At 35.8% G+C, this 22026-nt stretch overlaps 1 protein-coding gene across 2 annotated transcripts; it reads right to left on the reverse strand.

Moving 5' to 3' along the window:
• Nucleotides 1-3378: 3378 nt before the first annotated feature.
• On the reverse strand, nt 3379-15471 carry LOC129272028 (zinc finger protein 91-like). Of its 2 annotated transcripts, XR_010295007.1 has the most exons (5): nt 15344-15471; nt 9018-9137; nt 8241-8333; nt 4093-7757; nt 3379-4013 (listed from the first exon to the last, which is right to left on the reverse strand). XR_010295007.1 is itself a non-coding variant. In XM_064106210.1 (4 exons), the coding sequence occupies exons 1-4, from the start codon at nt 15348-15350 to the stop codon at nt 4993-4995; spliced, it is 2985 nt and encodes a 994-aa protein (XP_063962280.1). In that variant the 5' UTR covers nt 15351-15471; the 3' UTR covers nt 3379-4992. The 2 variants fall into 2 exon arrangements, 1 of the variants encoding a protein (XP_063962280.1); XM_064106210.1 differs by having other exon boundaries at nt 3379-7757.
• Between the last annotated feature and the right edge of the window lie 6555 nt (nt 15472-22026).

The following is a 22026-nucleotide window of genomic DNA, read 5'->3' on the forward strand; positions in this document are numbered from 1 at the left end:
GAGAAAGAACTTGGAACTGAATACAGAGTCATAATATGACTTCGTTCAGTATAGGCCTACTCCCTAAGTATCCCTAAGACAAGTATAGGCTAAAGAGACAATACACTAGGGTGTCATTGCTATTACTTATGCATGCAATTCTTATACACGTATGTCCTAAATACGGATATCACAATTCCGTGATAGCAGTCATTCGATTTGCACAGAAGCCAAATTCCCGTGTATCAAAATTATTGTGCCATAAAATTGATCGCCCGATTATAATATAAGTAAAGTAGGCTCCTATCATATTCTAATCTCTTGACGTGCTTGGCCTTGGTCCTCTTCTATATAAAAGTGCAAAGTACAAAATAACTTACTTTCCATCGTTGACGTCGTTGTTGCACGCTAAGCAAGCTCCAACTTCGTCTTTTCATAGATTTCGGTCACCTTCTCCCGGTCGAGACTCAGTAATCACCTACTTCTACCACATGCACTTGTTCACAGCTAGCTACTAGCATGCAGCACTAGCATGCAGCAATCATCCTGCGCCTGGCGGGCGCTGGCGCGGCCTGCGCAATCTTAGCTCTATATATAGTACAGGTAGGACTATGGTATGCCAATGCTGTACAAAGCACACACTTTAAAAAATCATTAAAATATCATTTTTGTGACGAAAATTACTAATTTCCATACATTTGCAATTAATTTTTCATTAGTGACCAGGGAATAATTTTTGTATTCACCAGAGCGCTCAAAAACTTAAATTTTGGGCATATTTTTGTGTACGCCCTCTATTGGTGAAAAGTAATATGGTAAGCAAATTTTCATTTTTCAATCTCTATTTTTAATTAAGAAAAAATAATTTAAAGAATCAAATTTACTTAAGAGTCAAGTTATATGATGAACAGCTGTAATGAAAACTGACAGTGTAAAAAAAATCAAGCATTTGTCCCAAGGAAAAAGAGAAAATAAGCCAAACATTGCTACCTGTGCAAGCCTGTTGTTTTAATGCTACTGTATATGTTATGGTGACTTGCCAAATCAAATCAAATCAAATCAATCATACCCTTATTTTGCAACACATGGAGACGTGGCAATATTGATAAAAGGAAGGAAAGAAAAGAAAAAGAAAGTAGATAAAATAGTACCCCATTTTCTACCAATGAAAGCCCTATAGCTCATTACAGTGGAGGCGAAATATTGTATTTTATTATATAAAAGGTTTATTCAAACTTTTTCTACCAAGAACTAAAACAATTGGATTGACAAGTGCATTAGTTTTTTATTGCCATATAACTTATTTCATCGAGATATATTATTTACACATGTATGAAATAATGAAACATTTATGATTTCATGTAATAACATAATATAAAGGAAAGTGGGGGATGTGACATCATCAGCCCATCTAATGAATATTCATGACGATGTGCACATAACTGATTTCACAAAATATTTATAAACTTTAAAATCAAATAAATTTGTTATTTGTTATCCGATTTTGATGAAATTTTCAGCATTTTGCTCTGTGAATTTTACTCTATTTATTTAGATATATATTTTTTTCAGCCCGGAACATCCCTTTAAATCACAAACATTTGTTGAGAGGTTGAGCATAACAGGGTGAAACTGAAAGCTTTAAAGAAAACTTCCAGTGGACCCCATGCTTTGGGAAATCCACAGCAAACCTGGCCCCGTTGGCCCATCCTGAATGTGCCATATACTCACTTCTAGCCTAAAATAAATTTACACTTCTATAATAGTATATTTATGATGAGTTATGAGAATATATGAAACAATTTTAAAAAATCTTTCAATTAATCTTTGTAAATAAAATTAGGAAATGAACAGGAAATGATATGGACAAGTAATCTTAAAAAAAAAATCTGTAATTTATATTTTTTACACTCATTCTGATAAGAATATCAATAGTAGCATGAAAAACAGCAATGATTCCATTATCTATGATGGTATCACTACTAGTATTATTTGCTTTTATTATTTCTTTAATTGTAGATATTGAATAAGATTTTTTGGGGTAGGGCACTAGCGTATCTAAGGGGGGGGGGCAGACTGCCCCCCCCCCCCCCCCGACGAGTCACAACTCATGCAGGGGATGTATCCCTGCCCCCCCTGACAAAAACTTGAAGACTTTTTTTTTTTTTGTCAAATTTTTTCGGGAACGAAATATCCTCCAAAAAATTTGCCCCCCTTCTGGAAAATCCTAGGTACGCCAGTGGGGTAGGGTGATAATATGTACGGTTTTCTGATTTCTCAGTTCAGAAATTTAGGTATAGATTGAATTGAGATCTTTCCATTTTCTTTTTTTTATTCTGAATGAAGTTCTTATTCTTTCATATTAATTTTAATAGTGCAAGGGTCTTTTGAATACTCCACTCACCTCATACACTCTTTGTCAGTCTTTAATCCATATATGTTTTTACTTTCAAGTTCAAACCATTCCCTCACAGAAAGAGGCCTGAATATGCAGCCTAAGGTTCCTTCCTTTTACTATGTACAGAAGGTCCCTCTCAGTCATTCAGGGATTTTAATTTATTTGTGCTGGTCTTAATGTGTGAATACCAAATTGTTGATCAGTTTCAATCAGGGTCTGCACCTGAAGACTAGCCTCTTTCCAAGTTCATTTACAATTCAGTTCTCTACCCCTCTTTCACCTAGGCCCAGCAACACAAAGGTTCAGTGCATTTAATTGTAAATTTGAAAGAACAATTCTGATTGGTTCCTCGTCAATCTACTGAACAAAATGCGCATGCATCAATAAACTTGATAGGCCACTTCATTTAGTAATTCATCACTAACCTTTGTGTTACAGGGCCAAAGTTGCATTGAAAGTGTTAATATGGTGTATGTATCTTTAAATTGCAGAAATAAGATTTTATATAATTTTAAAGGATTTTATTTTAATTTTATTAATTATATCATTCTAGTCTTGAGAGAATGGATTCATATAAAAGGGAGGTTTGGCATGAACATTACTCCCATTGGCATCAAATAAGCACTAGTTATAACGCATTTTGCTTCTGACAAACTAAACTTACATATTTGGGTGACAAACATTTTTTTGTTGATACCCCCTTTGGATCATTTTTTATGAAATCCTAGATCTGCTCTTAGTAGAGGCAGAGGGAAAGGGGGCATACACAATGGAGGGGGAACAAGAAGATAAAGAAAAAAAGGGGGGGTTGATTAAAGAAAATAAAAAGATAAAAAAGTAAAATATAAAAGAAAAAAAGGAGAGAAAAAGGGGGAAAAGCAATATTGATAAAAGGAAGGAAAGAAAAGAAAAAGTAGATAAAATAGTACCCCATTTTCTACCAATGAAAGCCCTATAGCTCATTACAGTGGAGGCGAAATAACCAAACAAAACAGGTCACATTATACAGTGAGTTACAAGAAATATATATTTACAGCAATGTTTACCAGCAACGGTATGAAATGCAAGAATATGGAATTGCTTTTGGCTCTTAAACCTACACAAAGTTCATATTGTCAGATGTCATTGTAAAGTTACAGCTTTTAATGCTCTCATATCATGGGCCATGTAGGCCTATTCATAAAATGTACAATCATATTTTACAATTACAATTTATGCTAATTCAAAAGTCTTTGGCAAGGTGTAAACTATAGTTTCAATCAATTGTAAATACATGTATTGACTGCATTGTGAGGGACAAACTGTCCATAATATATGGGCAGTTGAAGTGACCCGTCTGCTATTTTGCAGTCATACGCTGGTATAAAAGTCTATGCATAGTCCTAGAAACAAAACCAACGTATCATTAGAATTCAAATTATTTATACTTCCAAATGGTAAATTGTTAAATGTATTAGCTGATATATCTATCATATCAACAGAAATAACAGTTTTGATACAACTACTATATTTGAGCATATTAGAGACTTGCACTTGTCTAAAGATGCTTTTGAAACGCTACTGTTTCTGCAGTGGGTAGACTCTTCTGCCAAATTGGTTTAGTGGGGACAAAACTCCATAACCTCCGGATGGGCGACTGGTGACCCTTTCTAATAGGAACTACATCCATACCAATTAAAATCTGGTGTGTATTATTTGCCACAAGAAAGGATCACCAGTCATTCATGAAGTCACTCGTAGCTTATGGTCAGCTTGATGAAACACCCACATGGATTCCTTGTACAAACTCACCAATACAAGGTACCTACTGGTAAAAAGGAAACTGTATTCTGAACAGTTTGCCTCACAACAGGGGGGTGAGTGGTCACAAATAAAAAGATCTGAAAAAAGCTGAAGAGTGTTGAAAAATCTGAAATAGAAAGAGCTCCCATACTTTTTGTACAGAGGAAAGCCAAAAATAAGCTGAAATTAAGCTGAAAATCAAAACCCCCAAAATCGGGAATCGGATAAAAATCTGATCTCTCACACCCCTGTCACAATCAATTACAAGAGAGGTGATCATTGTTTTCAAGATTTTACTGTACCTGTTAGTTTACAAGAAAAGGGAGCTTATGGTTAGGATGGATGTTTTTACAATGATGTAATTGACAACTGAACCATTTGCACATGTATTACTGTAGTTAATGCTCCCAGGTCAACATACCACACCTTGGTTGAGTGCGGCACAGCATGGAAACTCCCTTGCTGACGGAAATGGACAACATGGCTGGGATTCAAATCCAGGGCCCATTGCATAAAAGTTACCATTATGGTAGCTTTGCCATGCAATGGTAACTTATATGGGATCCTTATTTTGATTGGCCGTTGATCAGCGTTACCACGGTAGTTACCATTGGATGGTAAAGCTACCAAATAATAGTAATTTCATTCAACGGGGCCTCATGACCCACTGTTTCTGAGAGTCAGAGGACAGAAACACTTTAGTACACCTAATGACAGTACAGTTGCAGTTCACTGCCAAATTAAAAGCATCCGTCATCCAAACGAAAGCTTGTGAGCAATATTCAGAATATATATATATATATATCAATCTTCAAGATTAATTTGGCATGCATCTACAAAGTCACCATTTCTAGAAGCAGTTGTCCTACACTTTCACTGACACTGGGCTCAGGTACTTGATACATGCTGGCCTCAGATACTTGATAAACATTGTCATTGGTCAAGTGTTCTTGATGATGAACTGGACCATCGTTGGCAGTGTCTGCAGACCTTGAGTCTGATGGTAAAAGTGGCCCTGCAGCAGATTTATTGACTAGGTGTTCATCTTCAACTAACTTGGTGGCTTCAAGTCTTGCATTGGTGTTAATTTTTTTTAGGGTGACCTTGTGCTTTACTTTGAGATGTTTCCTTAGTTGTGGCAGGTCTATAAAACCTACAGAACAAATTTCACATTCATGGCGTTTCTTATCCTGGTGGGTAAACATGTGCTTGGTTAGGTTACCTTTGGTCAAAAACGACTTCTCGCATATTACGCACGTATGTGACCTGACGTTATTATGCCAATCCATATGAACCTTCAACTTGCTTTGATCATTGAAACGCTTATCGCACAGTGTACAAGGAAAACGCCTCAACATCGGGTCATTGGAATGGACCTTCTTATGACGATTCAGGATGGATGTGCGGTTGAATTTCTTCCCGCAAACATCACAAGAGTACTTGTAAACAAGGGAGTGGACAGTGTCAGTGTGCTGTTTCAAGATCTGTGGAGTCTTGAAAGTTGCTCCGCAATGTTCACAAGAGCATTGACAGGCACCTGAATGGACAAGTTCCTTGTGTGATTTCAGTTGATGAGGACGGAGGAAGGTTCCTCCACATTCTCCACATTTATATTTCCGTCCTAGTTCGTGGTCTTCTATATGCCACTTTAAATACTTTTCATTTGCAAATACCTTCTCACAGAGGTGGCAGGGGTACTTCAACTTGTTGTGAACACATTTGATATGACTCTCCAGTGTTTGTTTGCTCGAAAGCAACTTACCACACGTTTCACATTTGAATTTCTCAGCATGCCAGTCCATATGAAGAATGTGATCGTACTTCGACAAGAAGGACTTATTGCATTCCTTGCAGTGATATTTCTGACGTTTGTTTCTGTCCATATGGGTTTTGATGTGAGTTGTGTATATTGATTTCTTCAAAAACATTTTATCACATGTACTGCATGTGAACTCCCGATACCTGCTTTCTTTATGACAATCAAACATGTGCTTGCGGTATTGATAAGCCTTTTTAAATTCCATATCACAGAGCAAGCATCTAAAAATGCTTTCTTTACTCTCTGATTTTGAACTAATGGTGGAGTTACATGTATTTTGGTCACATACCTTTCTTCCCTTTTCAATTCTAACATTCTTTTGATCAATTTCTTCACTCGGCTCAAGCATGACTTCCGGGGTGTCATCAACAATCGGGTCAGTGAGAACCTCACTTTTTATATTCTCATTTGTAGGGCTAGAGGGGGTACATGTATCTACATTCTCATCAGTAAATCCCTTGTCATCACTGCTCTCAGAGTTAGCTAATGAATGGTCATTCTCTTCTAATAGTCTAGCTTCACTGAGCTCAGACTCTGGCCACACAGTCTGTCTTTCATTGTCTTTACATTCAGTCTTCTCTTCCCTCACAATTTCATCTTCACCAACTTCCACTATAGCACGTCTTTCACAATTGGATTTAGCATCCAAGGCTTCTAGGTTTTGATGATCATTAGAAGTACAGTTCTGTGGTGCTATATCTACATTAGAAACCACAGCTGTCTTACTAGATCTTGTCTGCCTGCTGGAAGAACTGAATTCATTCCTATCGTCCGTTTTTATTTTTTTAAGACGGACACACAGTCTCTTTAATTTCGGAGGTGCAACTGCTATGTTGCTTCTGGTTCGTTTCATTTTCTGTACACTCCCTTCACCCTTTTTCTTTCTCCCTGACACTTTTTGCCTCTTTCTTTCTGCTCTAGATTTCCTGAGGCCTTGCCGTCTGTGTGATTCCTTCTTGGATGTCTTAATTTTCATACCTTTTTGAATTTTGGTACTTTCCAATTCTTCAAGTTTTACAATAACATCATGAGGGGTCATTTTATGATCAATGCGTAAATGCGAAATTAGCTTAAGCTTCCAGAGAAAAGACTTTGTGCATTGATCGCAATTGTACACATACTTGATGGGATCCTCAGAACAATCGTTCACTTTGTGCAGATCTAATTCCCAGGTGCTGTGTAGGATGGCATGGCAATTAGGACATGGATGTTCCTCGCTTGGTTGTTGAGTTGCACTTCTATCATCCTCCTTTGCAGTTACTGTATCATCATCATCATCATCATCACTAGATTCGCTCATCCATGCTGAACAATTTTCATTGTCCTCATCATCACCACAGTCGATTGGCACATCTTTAGAACTGCTTGCTTGTGAAGCAGACGTCAAGGCACCTGATTGCTCTCTGCTATCGATGTCCTCATTCTTTATCGGTGGGGGATCTGCTGTATCAGAACCATCATGTTTTGTCTCCAAACCACAGTCCATTGGCACATCTTTGGAACTGCTTGCTTGTGAATCAGACGTCAAGGCCCTTGATTGCTCTCTATCGATGTCCTCACTCTTCATCGGTGGGGGATCTGCTGTATCAGGACCATCATGTTTTGTCTCCAAACCACAGTCCATTGGCACATCTTTGGAACTGCTTGCTTGTGAATCAGACGTCAAGGCCCTTGATTGCTCTCTATCGATGTCCTCACTCTTCATCGGTGGGGGATCTGCTGTATCAGGACCATCATGTTTTGTCTCCAAAAGCGGTCTGTCTTCAAATTGGAAGGACACTTTGAAAGGAAAAGAAAAGAACAAATGTTTCTAAAAAGAGACCTTTCCTGCTGAACCAAACAATATTCCACAGATTATTGAATCAGTCCGTACTGGTTCAAGGATGTCCACCAGTGAGTGGCAACCTGGCTCCTCCGATGCCCCAATTTACCAAATTATGAATAAAAAAAATTATATACCTACTCCATTTTATATTTGTATATATTCTATTGATACATGCATAATTATGGCCAGTTAGTTAGTTTAAAAGTGAACATAATTAGTAAGGAAAATAATGACAACTGACTTTGTTTTGATGTACTTTTTTTATCAAAAGAAAACATGAAAGAAATGGGTCAATGAAATTGTAAATTTTGAATGAAAGATAAAATTCCTCCCCATCTAAACGACAGTTTACTGCAAGTTTGAACCAGCAAATTTCTGTAATTTCATCTGTCAAGCGAAATGTTATATGATTTTATTTTTCTTAAACATAAACTTACCTCGTCTCTCAGATTGTATGTGATCACTGCTAGACTGAAAAGTGATTCTTACAGCTCCAAGCTGCACCAAAAAAGAAACTGCTGCATCTCTCTCTGAAAAAAAAGAGAAGAAACTATCATCACATCACATGCAAATATTCTCCAAGAACGAAATAAAAAATCAGTTGCATAAAAATGTCCTGAATATCAAAAAAGCAATGCTTTGTTGAAAATTTCAAAAAGTCTACTTCATCTGTAGATGACCTCCTGGTGACTATTTCAGACGTTTGTAATGTTACCCACAACTTTATGCACAACGGAAATTCTTAGGTGCTAAGAGAGATAATTTAGCGCAAGAAATGTTCACCAGTCACGTGTAGTAAAGTATTACGTTTACACCATTCTACTACAACATTAAACTATATGAAATAAATTGTACATGTATATATGTATACTATTTGAAAACAATTTCAGGGCTTAAATCAACCCCCTCACTCCTCTGAAGAGATGTCTATAAAATCAGCCACATTGGGAATCTGGGCCCTGTTTAATGATTAACCCATTGTAGACAAAGCCCGCATATTTGCGGACTGGGGTCTACAACAATATTTGTTATAGCAAAATCATTTAGTCTCGAGTGGGTTAATCGCAGGGCTAACTTTAAAACTTGACTGCATTGATTCAAACGTGCAATAAATGACACAAATCAACTTCACGACCACTTATCAAGCTTTGTGATGTGGGCGGCTTTTTCATGTTTTATAGCATCACAATACAAACACAGCTAGGCAAGCTCACCATTAGTAGATGCATTCCCCAAGGACCACCTGTCGATGACCTTCTTACTTTCTGTTCTGAACTTATCAATCAGTACTTCATTTTCTTCAGGAGACACAAAGTCCCACATGGGTAAAGTGCCTGAAGTGAAAACAGAGGAAAGAGAAATTGTGTCAATAAATAGATAGGCCTAAAGATATCAAGACTTGAATGAAAAGGAAACCAAAATATAAGATGAGAATCAATCTTATCAGACAGAATAAAATGAGAGGAGCAATCTAAAACTTTATTCATCAAAATCGGTTATAGAAGAACAAAGCTATGAATCCAGTGACCGGGTAATAATAATCGTGAAGCGCTTTGAGCAGTCATAGATTAATCAAGTGCTATTCCAATCATGGAAGTTTGAAAAGTCTTGTAATTTCTATGGGGATCCTCAAATTGGCAAACGTGCTTCAAAATGACTGATTTTGCGAACTCTCCATTTGTTTTGCACACAAATGTGGCGCACGATATGGCGCGTCATTTGGTGCGCGATTTGGCACGTGATAAGGCGCGTGATATGGCACGTGGAAACTAAAAAAACACAAACAAAAAAAGCAGATGAAACAGAAAATAAATTACATAAAAATAAAGCTTGTTCAGATAAAATTTGTAAACCCCCCTTTTTTCCTCAACTGGACTTGAGCTTGTAAACAACAAACTAATCTTCGTTAATTGATTTCCCATTGTCATGATTCTTTTATCCTTTGTATTTTCCTGCTCTATGTAATCTTTCTTGTTTCCTTGAGCACATGATGTGGCAGGGGCGGATCCAGTCTTTGCCAATGGGGGGGGGGGGGGCCTGATTTTTTTCCAGCCACATTTTCCCTGATCGGCTGCTCGAAGTTGATTTCTTTGAAGGGGTAGTCCTGATAGTCACTTCTCAGCTTTATTCTTATAAATCAATATAAATATATATAATTATCTTGTAAGCCTTATTTAAATAGTGCGAGCACGAAGCGCAAGCCATTTTTTTTTTTTTCATTATTTTGTCCTAAAATGTAAACATTCTGGGCAATGTTTGGGATCCTAAACGATATGTGTATCCAACTAAATAATCAATGTGAGTGCGAAGCGTGAGCAGAAATGTTTAATATATGTTTTGATCTGATCAAAAAAAGGATCTGTCAACGGCTCCTTGCAGTTAGCCATGAAAACGTTACATATTCCACAATCAAATAATGCAGGCGCGAAGCGCCAGCTGAAAATTTTGACATTTCTACCTAAAGAATGGAAATTCTAAGCACTTTTTGTAATTGTGAGAAGGATAAGTATCGGTACATACCTAAACAATTGAGGCGAGCGCAAAGCGTGACCAGAAAATTCGAGATTTACCGGTATACCTAAATATTGGATACTCTATTCATGTTTTGTAAATCATGAAATTTATTAATCTAATAAGCCTAATAATGAGAGCGCAATATCTGTTAATTTTATGGCCTGAAAACTGGACATTAAAGCACTTCTGTAATTATGAATAAAATGCATGAGTTGGTATATTTTCAACAATCAATGCGAGCGCAAATCACGAGCTGAAATTTTTGATATACTGTCATGAAATGGGGATTTTAAGTAGTTTGTTATATTAGGCTACGTAGTTTGTTAGCTTTGATCAGACCACCTTTAGAGTATGCACATGCCGTATGGAGTCCTTACTTGAAGAAACATATTCATGCAATAGAAAATGTACAGAGAAGGGCCACTAAATTGGTACCCGAGGTAAAAAACTTCCATACGAACCACCCTGCCTGTGGGGAATCTACAGGTTGGGCTATGGCATGCCAATGCTCTACAGAGCACACACTTTAAAAAATGATTAAAATATCACTTTTGTGACCAAAATGACTCATTTCCATACAGTTGCAATTTATTTTTCATTAGTAACTTGGGACTAATTTTTGTATTCACTAGAGTGCTCAAAAACTTGAATTTTGGGCATATTTTTGTGTATGCCCTCTATTGGTGGAAAATAATGTGGTAAGAAAATGTTCATTTTTTATCTCTATTTTTAATTAAGAAAAAAATAATTTAAAGAATCAAATTTACTTAAGGGCCAAGTTGTATGCCGAATAGGTGTAATGGAAACTGTCAGTGTAAAAAAAATCAAGCATTTGTCCCAAAGAAAAAGAGAATAAAAGCCAAACATTGCCATCCTTATTTTGCCACACATGGAGATATAAGTAACTGAGAACAAGGTTATATCATAACCTTGTTCATTGAATGAGTGATACGTCATACGAACAAAGATTGATCCAACTGAAACTCCCTACATTGACAGCATACCGCCATGCGCGAGGGGATATGATTGAAACTTACAAGTTATTTCATAGATATGACCAGGAGGTAGTGCCAGATTTGGGTCAGGTTCATGGGCCTACCAGAGGTCATGATAACAAATTGTATATTCCAAGCTCAGTCACTCATTCGATGAACAAGGTTATGATATAACCTTGTTCTCAATTATATCTCCATGTGCGGCAAAATATGGATGGCAATGTTTGGCTTATTTTCTCTTTTTCTTTGGGACAAATGCTTGATTTTTTTACACTGACAGTTTCCATTACACCTATTCGTCATACAACTTGGCCCTTAAGTAGATTTGATTCTTTAAATTATTTTTTCTTAATTAAAAATAGAGATAAAACTAGATTTTAATTCGTCATGCGGACGAATTAGGTGGTCTGTCCTTATTCTCGCCAACATGATCACTATTACCATGTTCAAGCAGATCAATATGATCTTCATGATGACAACGGAATGTTCATTATGGATGGAATACTTGTGAAAGTCGGGAGATGATAAAGAACTGTGAAAAGGGTCTCTTTGATATATGAAAATACATGTGATATGAAAATAGTAATTATAATCTGTTTAATCTTGCTAAATTTTAACTTTCATACCTTTTAAATACCATAAAGGATCATATACGAGGTGGTAAAAAGAAAAAAAAAAGAAAAAAAAAATCACCTTGTTCACCCCCAGGACTCGAACCTGCGCCCCCGAGAACTCAAGTCAAGTGCGTTATCCATTGAGCCACGATATTCCCCATAGAGATTACACGTTCCCATAGAGATTACACGTAAGCAAATTTGAGAATTACAAATCCAATTTTGCAAGCGAAAAACGGGCATGATCCTGGCATCTGATCGAAAAATGGAGGGCTTACTCCCGAAAGCTTAGAATCTCAGCTACATCATACCAAAAGCTCAGGGATAACTAACAAGAAAAAATGGAGATATAGCTCACGAAATAGAGGAATGTAGAATCTAGTTGTGAGAAAAAGTCATGTCCCATAGAGATTACAGGTAAAATGAGGAAAAATGACATGCCTCTTTTCATCGCAATTTTACACCATGATGCATTTTTCAAAATGAAAATTCATGGTGTTTGACGAGAAAGAGTACATTCTAAACTACAACATATCGAAATCTGGGCGAAAAATGATCAATATTCACGGAGTTATGATCAAATTTGCATAAATTTGATGACGTCATTTTTGAAAAAATGAAATTTTCAGTTTAGGCGCAATTTTAATGACGTCATGATCAAATTGAGGGACAATGGTGACATGAAATCAAATCTACAACTCATACTCTATCGATATATGAAAAAAAAAATTGGGGTCAACGGACTATTTAAAGAGCTACAGTGAATTTTCAATAGACATGTTTTTGCCCATATATGGCCTGTAGTGAGAGCTCGCGCGCACACGTGCTGCAAAGTTTAACGGGTGATAATTTCGTTATTAATGGTCGTAGAAGGTTGATGAAGGTATCAACTTGTTCAGAATTATATTATCGGTGCATTGATATAAAAAAATTTGGCGATTCTATGTTGGAAGATGCAATTACGCGCAAAACGCTCGCGCATGTGCGTGCGCGCGTTTTTTTGCAAAATGCTTTAAATGGCCTGAAACGTATGGAAAATTAATTTGGAACGAATTTGAGCATTTTAAAATTTTGATGCGTGCGTACGTGCGCGTCGAGGTGCGCGCGCGGAATTTGATGAAATCTTAAGTTGACCGTTGACCTGAAGTTGATGTATACCAAATATAGTTGATTTTTGATGACTCGTTATCGAGATATGATAATGACCTGATTTTTACAAAATGGCGCCTGGATGACGTCACGATGACCTAATGACCTTGAAAAAGTTGATTTAACTTGAAATCATAGGGCTTGATGACTGACAGAAATTTGAAGGAAATTGACCATGTCGATTTCGAGTGAACGTGTGTACAAAAAAGTGTACGGAAGAAATAAAAATGAATAAATAAAGAATAAAGAATAAAGAAAATTCTAGCGAAATCAAGAGGTGATCTGTCAAAGACAGACCACCTAAAAATGAAAATTTTCTTGCCATATTATTTTCCACCAATAAAGGGCGTACACAAAAATATGCCCAAAATTCAAGTTTTTGTGCACTCTAGTGAACACAAAAATTATTCCCAAGTTACTAATGAAAAAAAAATTCAACTGTACGGAAATTAGAAATTTTGGTCACAAAAGTGATATTTTAATCATTTTTTTAAGTGTGTGCTCTGTACAGCATTGGCATGCCATAGTCCAACCTGTAGATTCCCCACAGGCAGGGTGGTTGCAGTGAACAAGTGAGCTCAGTCACTGAGAAACGTAAGAAATCTTTTTACATGAGAATGAGAAAACCATGGAAGTCTCAGTAATGAATTAGTTAATGCACCCAGCAGTAGAGGCGCACGGCCAATATTGGAGACTGTCTCCAATGTGGGAGATTATCTCCAATATCAGAGACTTTTGTAAAGAATTTGGGTATCCAATTTCAGAGACAGTCTCCAGTTTTGGAGTCCAATTTCCTTTGTTTACATTTGCTGCAAAAGGATTACCTTGGCGGCAAATAAAAATGTGATAAGCAGATTCCTCATGAAAAATTACCCCTTTTCACCGTCTACTTTAAATATTCACCGTCTACTTTTGTTTTGATAAGGATTTTTGTTGTCAATCACACACAAAACAAATGGGCTTCTGACCTCAGTGAGACAAAATTTTGGGTGGAAAAAAATCATGCTTTTGTTGGTGTTGTTTCTTTTGTCCTTTTGCAAAGCAAGTCTCCAATGTGGGAGATTGTCTCCCTTATTGGAGAGAGTCACCCAAGGGTTCATTACATGCCTCCACGCACAGAAAAATCAAGCCATAGAAGTCGTGTGTTGTGGACCCAAGAAGTGAGATCCCAGCACGCGCGACCCACTACTAGTTAGAAATCCACTGCCAAACGCGGTTCGTGGTGCGAGGTATTACCAATACTAACCTCGCAATACGTGTGAGTGGGAGAGTCTCCCATATTGGCCGTGCGCCGGCTCTACTGCCCAGTGTCTACACTACGGACTGTACAAGAATTGGAGAAGTGAACCAGTAGGTGGTTTCAAACCGCCTCGATCACAAGAATCCCCGTTAAATTACGAGAAATTTTTTAGGCTGAAAAATACCCATTAATTATTCCTGCATTCACACCGCCCTGAAACATACCCTTCGGGATAAGTTCCTGAAGTTACGAGCATGCGCAGTATGGTCTGATAAGCAGCAAGGCGCGAAATTCAAAATCACTAGCCCAGCAGCAACCCATGCACGGCGCCGCACCCAACGACACGCTGGGCTAAAAGTTCCCGTAATTTGCATTCAGGGACCGCCAAAATACCCACGACCTTGGAAAAATCCCCGCGAAAGTTCTCGTAATTTCGCCAAGTACCTACTATTTATCGGGTATTTTCTTTCGGGGATATTACGCGTAGTTTGCTTTCACACCGCCAAAATACCTGGTATTTTCTGATCGGGGTAAATTTCCCGATCAGAGAATACCTCGAACTGGCGAACTTCGAGGCGGTCTGAAACCACCTAGGTCCTAGTGTCAGTGAAGTTTAAGTTCGACGCTGACCCACCAGGACATGATCCGGCTTAAAGAGGAGAAAGAACTTGGAACTGAATACAGTACAGAGCAGAGTCATAATATGGGGGTGACTTCGTTCAGTATAGGCCTACTCCCTAAGTATCCCTAAGACAAGTATAGGCTAAAGAGACAATACACTAGGGTGTCATTGCTATTACTTATGCATGCAATTCTTATACACGTATGTCCTAAATACGGATATCACAATTCCGTGATAGCAGTCATTCGATTTGCACAGAAGCCAAATTCCCGTGTATCAAAATTATTGTGCCATAAAATTGATCGCCCGATTATAAGTAAAGTAGGCTCCTATCATATTCTAATCTCTTGACGTGCTTGGCCTTGGTCCTCTTCTATATAAAAGTGCAAAATACAAAATAACTTACTTTCCATCGTTGACGTCGTTGTTGCACGCTAAGCAAGCTCCAACTTCGTCTTTTCATAGATTTCGGTCACCTTCTCCCGGTCGAGACTCAGTAATCACCTACTTCTACCACATGCACTTGTTCACAGTATAGTACACTAGCTTGCAGCATGCAATCTATGAGGCGCCGAATGTACCATTATTATATAGAACAATTATTTGTTATATAATCATTATTTATTAAATAATAACTATTATTTATATATAATTTACATTTTATTTGTAAATAACTACTATTATATAAAATATCATTTCTAATTATTTATATATAATTCCAAGTAATACTTCATTATTTGTAAATAATAATAGTTCGACATTCCATTATTTATAAATAATGATTATTTGTTTTTCATTATTTATAAATAATGATTATTTGTTTTTCATTATTTATAAATAATGATTATTTGTTTTTCATTATTTATAAATAATGATTATTTGTTTTTCATTATTTATAAATAATGATTATTTGTTTTTCATTATTTATAAATAATGATTATTTGTTTTTCATTATTTACAAATAATGATTATTTGTTTTTCATTATTTATAAATAATGATTATTTGTTTTTCATTATTTATAAATAATTTGTTGAGTTTTCCATTATTTATAAATAATGATTATTTGTTAAATAATGAAAACGTCTACTTCATTATTTATAAATAATTTTTTCGAGTGCACCATTATTCTCATTATTTATAAATAATCATTATTTAATGTTCGAGTTTTCCATTATTTATAAATAAAGATTATTTGTTAAATAATGAAATATCTACTTCATTATTTATAAATAATAATTTTGTTTCAATATCCCATTATTTATAAATAATCATTATTTATAAACAATTTTTACAGTTTGCCATTATATACAAATAATCATTATTTATATACAAATAACCATTATTTATTAAATAATGCCATTATTTATTAAATAATGGAAAACTCGCTATAACATGCAAATGTGGGACCGCCCATGATATGAATATTCATGATGCGATTTCCTTTTTCGTGATTTTTCTTCACAAATTTTTGTCCATTTCCTCTTCATAATGACATTTCTTGAAGCAATTTTCTAGGGAGATGGTCTGATTGTAATATTCTTCATTTTCTATATAACTTCGTCTTCGTAGAAATATCAAAAAGTGTAATTTTATACGATTTTTCCTACAGTTCACAATCCCCATAGGCGCGGGTGTACGGTAGGGACAACCGGTGAATCGACGGAGTGCTCTTCATCGAAATACTACGTTGGTTGGTCCCCGGAAGTGGCGGGCGGAATTTAGCCCGAATCCTCGATGGAAGTCGATCAAGTGCATATGAGCTGAGAGAGTGAAATATCAGTGTACTTGTACAGGCCCTTCTACTTTTTATAAATATTTCTTGTTGCTTTTTTTGTTAAGTTAATTTTTCCTGGTGTAGAAATAAGTTTCAGTTCTAATAATGCACTTCAAATACATTTTGGAGTGTCTGTTTGAGGCGTTTGGGGCGATTTCACCCTGGCCCCAAAATGCTCGCAACGACAATACGGGGGCATGATGACCCCTAATTTTTTAAAAACTTATTTTTCTATTGAAAATTATCACAAAATTCACCAAAAGTGTGCACGAAAGCCTTCGTATTTCACTTTTAAAACTCCAAAAAGTGCCCAAATGACAAGCTTGGTCGCTTCGCTGTGTCGCTTTCAACTTGAGAACGTTTACGCGTCTGCTTCCCCCCCCCCCCCCCCCTCCTCCGAAAGAAATTCTGTATACGGCCATGCTCTAAAGAGCCTGGCACATTGATTTATGTATACTTCATTTTCATTATTTTTATCTCATTATCATCATGGCCTTACGCAGAATTTTTTCCGGGGGGGGGGGGGGGGCATGCAGGACGCACGTAAACTTTCTCATAAAAATCTTGAGAAAGCGAAGCGACCAAGCTTGTCATTTGAGCTTGGTCGCGTCGCTGTCTCGCTTTCAAGATTTTTTTGAGAAACTTTACGCGCGTCCTAGCTGCCCCCCCCCCCCCCCCGGTAAAAATTCTGTGTAAGGCCATGATGATAATGTGATAAAAATAATGAAAAGTACATATAAATCAATGTGCCATATGCTCTTTTGAGCATGGCTGTTCACAGAATTTCTTTCGGGGGGTGGGGGCAGACGCGTGTAAACGTTCTCAAGTTGAAAGCGAGACAGCGAAGCGACAAAGCTTGTCATTTGGGCTTGGTCCCGTGGCTGTCTCGCTTTCAAGATTTTTTTGAGAAAGTTTACGCGCGTCATGCTCCGGCCCCGGCCCCCCTGGAAAAAATTCTGCATAAGGCCATGTTGATAATGAGATAAAAATAATGAAAATAAAAGTATACATAAATCAATGTGCCAGGCTCTTTAGAGCATGGCCGTATACAGAATTTCTTTCGGAGGAGGGGGGGGGGAGCAGACGCGTAAACGTTCTCAAGTTGAAAGCGACACAGCGAAGCGACCAAGCTTGTCATTTGGGCACTTTTCGGAGTTTTAAAAGTGAAATACGAAGGCTTTCGTGCACACTTTTGGTGAATTTTGTGATAATTTTCAATAGAAAAATAAGTTTTTAAAAATTTAGGGGTCATCATGCCCCCGTATTGTCGTTGCGAGCATTTTGGGGCCAGGGTGAAATCGCCCCAAACGCCTCAAACAGACACTCCAAAATGTATTTGAAGTGCATTATTAGAACTGAAACTTATCTCTACACCAGGAAAAATTAACTTAACAAAAAAAGCAACAAGAAATATTTATAAAAAGTAGAAGGGCCTGTACAAGTACACTGATATTTCACTCTCTCAGCTCATATGCACTTGATCGACTTCCATCGAGGATTCGGGCTAAATTCCGCCCGCCACTTCCGGGGACCAACCAACGTAGTATTTCGATGAAGAGCACTCCGTCGATTCACCGGTTGTCCCTACCGTACACGCGCGCCTATGGGGATTGTGAACTGGAGGAAAAATCGTATAAAATTACACTTTTTGATATTTCTACGAAGACGAAGTTATATAGAAAATGAAGAATATTACAATCAGACCATATCCCTAGAAAATTGCTTCAAGAAATGTCATTATGAAGAGGAAATGGACAAAAATTTGTGAAGAAAAATCACGAAAAAGGAAATCGCATCATGAATATTCATATCATGGGCGGTCCCACATTTGCATGTTATAGCGAGTTTTCCATTATTTAATAAATAATGGCATTATTTAATAAATAATGGTTATTTGTATATAAATAATGATTATTTGTATATAATGGCAAACTGTAAAAATTGTTTATAAATAATGATTATTTATAAATAATGGGATATTGAAACAAAATTATTATTTATAAATAATGAAGTAGATATTTCATTATTTAACAAATAATCTTTATTTATAAATAATGGAAAACTCGAACATTAAATAATGATTATTTATAAATAATGAGAATAATGGTGCACTCGAAAAAATTATTTATAAATAATGAAGTAGACGTTTTCATTATTTAACAAATAATCATTATTTATAAATAATGGAAAACTCAACAAATTATTTATAAATAATGAAAAACAAATAATCATTATTTATAAATAATGAAAAACAAATAATCATTATTTGTAAATAATGAAAAACAAATAATCATTATTTATAAATAATGAAAAACAAATAATCATTATTTATAAATAATGAAAAACAAATAATCATTATTTATAAATAATGAAAAACAAATAATCATTATTTATAAATAATGAAAAACAAATAATCATTATTTATAAATAATGAAAAACAAATAATCATTATTTATAAATAATGGAATGTCGAACTATTATTATTTACAAATAATGAAGTATTACTTGGAATTATATATAAATAATTAGAAATGATATTTTATATAATAGTAGTTATTTACAAATAAAATGTAAATTATATATAAATAATAGTTATTATTTAATAAATAATGATTATATAACAAATAATTGTTCTATATAATATTGGTACATTCGGCGCCTCATAGCAATCATCCTGCGCCTGGCGGGCGCTGGCGCGGCCTGCGCAATCTTAGCTCTACGTACAGGTAGGACTATGGTATGCCAATGCTGTACATAGCACACACTTTAAAAAATCATTAAAATATCATTTTTGTGACGAAAATTACTAATTTCCATACATTTGCAATTAATTTTTCATTAGTGACCAGGGAATAATTTTTGTATTCACCAGAGCGCTCAAAAACTTAAATTTTGGGCATATTTTTGTGTACGCCCTCTATTGGTGAAAAGTAATATGGTAAGCAAATTTTCATTTTTCAATCTCTATTTTTAATTAAGAAAAAATAATTTAAAGAATCAAATTTACTTAAGAGTCAAGTTATATGATGAACAGCTGTAATGAAAACTGACAGTGTAAAAAAAATCAAGCATTTGTCCCAAGGAAAAAGAGAAAATAAGCCAAACATTGCTACCTGTGCAAGCCTGTTGTTTTAATGCTACTGTATAATATGTTATGGTGACTTGCCAAATCAAATCAAATCAAATCAATCATACCCTTATTTTGCAACACATGGAGACGTGGCAATATTGATAAAAGGAAGGAAAGAAAAGAAAAAGAAAGTAGATAAAATAGTACCCCATTTTCTACCAATGAAAGCCCTATAGCTCATTACAGTGGAGGCGAAATATTGTATTTTATTATATAAAAGGTTTATTCAAACTTTTTCTACCAAGAACTAAAACAATTGGATTGACAAGTGCATTAGTTTTTTATTGCCATATAACTTATTTCATCGAGATATATTATTTACACATGTATGAAAAAATGAAACATTTATGATTTCATGTAATAACATAATATAAAGGAAAGTGGGGGATGTGACATCATCAGCCCATCTAATGAATATTCATGACGATGTGCACATAACTGATTTCACAAAATATTTATAAACTTTAAAATCAAATAAATTTGTTATTTGTTATCCGATTTTGATGAAATTTTCAGCATTTTGCTCTGTGAATTTTACTCTATTTATTTAGATATATATTTTTTCAGCCCGGAACATCCCTTTAAATCACAAACATTTGTTGAGAGGTTGAGCATAACAGGGTGAAACTGAAAGCTTTAAAGAAAACTTCCAGTGGACCCCATGCTTTGGGAAATCCACAGCAAACCTGGCCCCGTTGGCCCATCCTGAATGTGCCATATACTCACTTCTAGCCTAAAATAAATTTACACTTCTATAATAGTATATTTATGATGAGTTATGAGAATATATGAAACAATTTTAAAAAATCTTTCAATTAATCTTTGTAAATAAAATTAGGAAATGAACAGGAAATGATATGCACAAGTAATCTTTAAAAAAAAATCTGTAATTTATATTTTTTACACTCATTCTGATAAGAATATCAATAGTAGCATGAAAAACAGCAATGATTCCATTATCTATGATGGTATCACTACTAGTATTATTTGCTTTTATTATTTCTTTAATTGTAGATATTGAATAAGATTTTTTGGGGTAGGGCACTAGCGTACCTAAGGGGGGGGGGCAGACTGCCCTCCCCCCCTGACGAGTCACAACTCATGCAGGGGATGTATCCCTGCCCCCCCTGACAAAAACTTGAAGACTTTTTTTTTTTGTCAAATTTTTTCGCGAACGAAATATCCTCCAAAAAATTTGCCCCCCTTCTGGAAAATCCTAGGTACGCCAGTGGGGTAGGGTGATAATATGTACTGTTTTCTGATTTCATTTAGGTATAGATTGAATTGAGATCTTTCCATTTTCTTTTTTTTATTCTGAATGAAGTTCTTATTCTTTCATATTAATTTTAATAGTGCAAGGGTCTTTTGAATACTCCACTCACCTCATACACTCTTTGTCAGTCTTTAATCCATATATGTTTTTACTTTCAAGTTCAAACCATTCCCTCACAGAAAGAGGCCTGAATATGCAGCCTAAGGTTCCTTCCTTTGACTCATGCACAGAAGGTCCCTCTCAGTCATTCAGGGATTTTAATTTATTTGTGCTGGTCTTAATGTGTGAATACCAGATTGTTGATCAGTTTCAATCAGGGTCTGCACCTGAAGACTAGCCTCTTTCCAAGTTCATTTACAATTCAGTTCTCTACCCCTCTTTCACCTAGGCCCAGCAACACAAAGGTTCAGTGCATTTAATTGTAAATTTGAAAGAACAATTCTGATTGGTTCCTCGTCAGTCTACTGAACAAAATGCGCATGCATCAATAAACTTGATAGGCCACTTCATTTAGTAATTCATCACTAACCTTTGTGTTACAGGGCCAAAGTTGCATTGAAAGTGTTAATATGGTGTATGTATCTTTAAATTGCAGAAATAAGATTTTATATAATTTTAAAGGATTTTATTTTAATTTTATTAATTATATCATTCTAGTCTTGAGAGAATGGATTCATATAAAAGGGAGGTTTGGCATGAACATTACTCCCATTGGCATCAAATAAGCACTAGTTATAACGCATTTTGCTTCTGACAAACTAAACTTACATATTTGGATGACAAACATTTTTTTCTTGATACCCCCTTTGGATCATTTTTTATGAAATCCTAGATCTGCTCTTAGTAGAGGCAGAGGGAAAGGGGGCATACACAATGGAGGGGGAAGAAGAAGATAAAGAAAAAAAAAGGGG

The sequence above is a fragment of the Lytechinus pictus genome, chromosome 11, assembly GCF_037042905.1.
Source record: "Lytechinus pictus isolate F3 Inbred chromosome 11, Lp3.0, whole genome shotgun sequence".
NCBI lineage: Eukaryota > Metazoa > Echinodermata > Echinoidea > Temnopleuroida > Toxopneustidae > Lytechinus > Lytechinus pictus.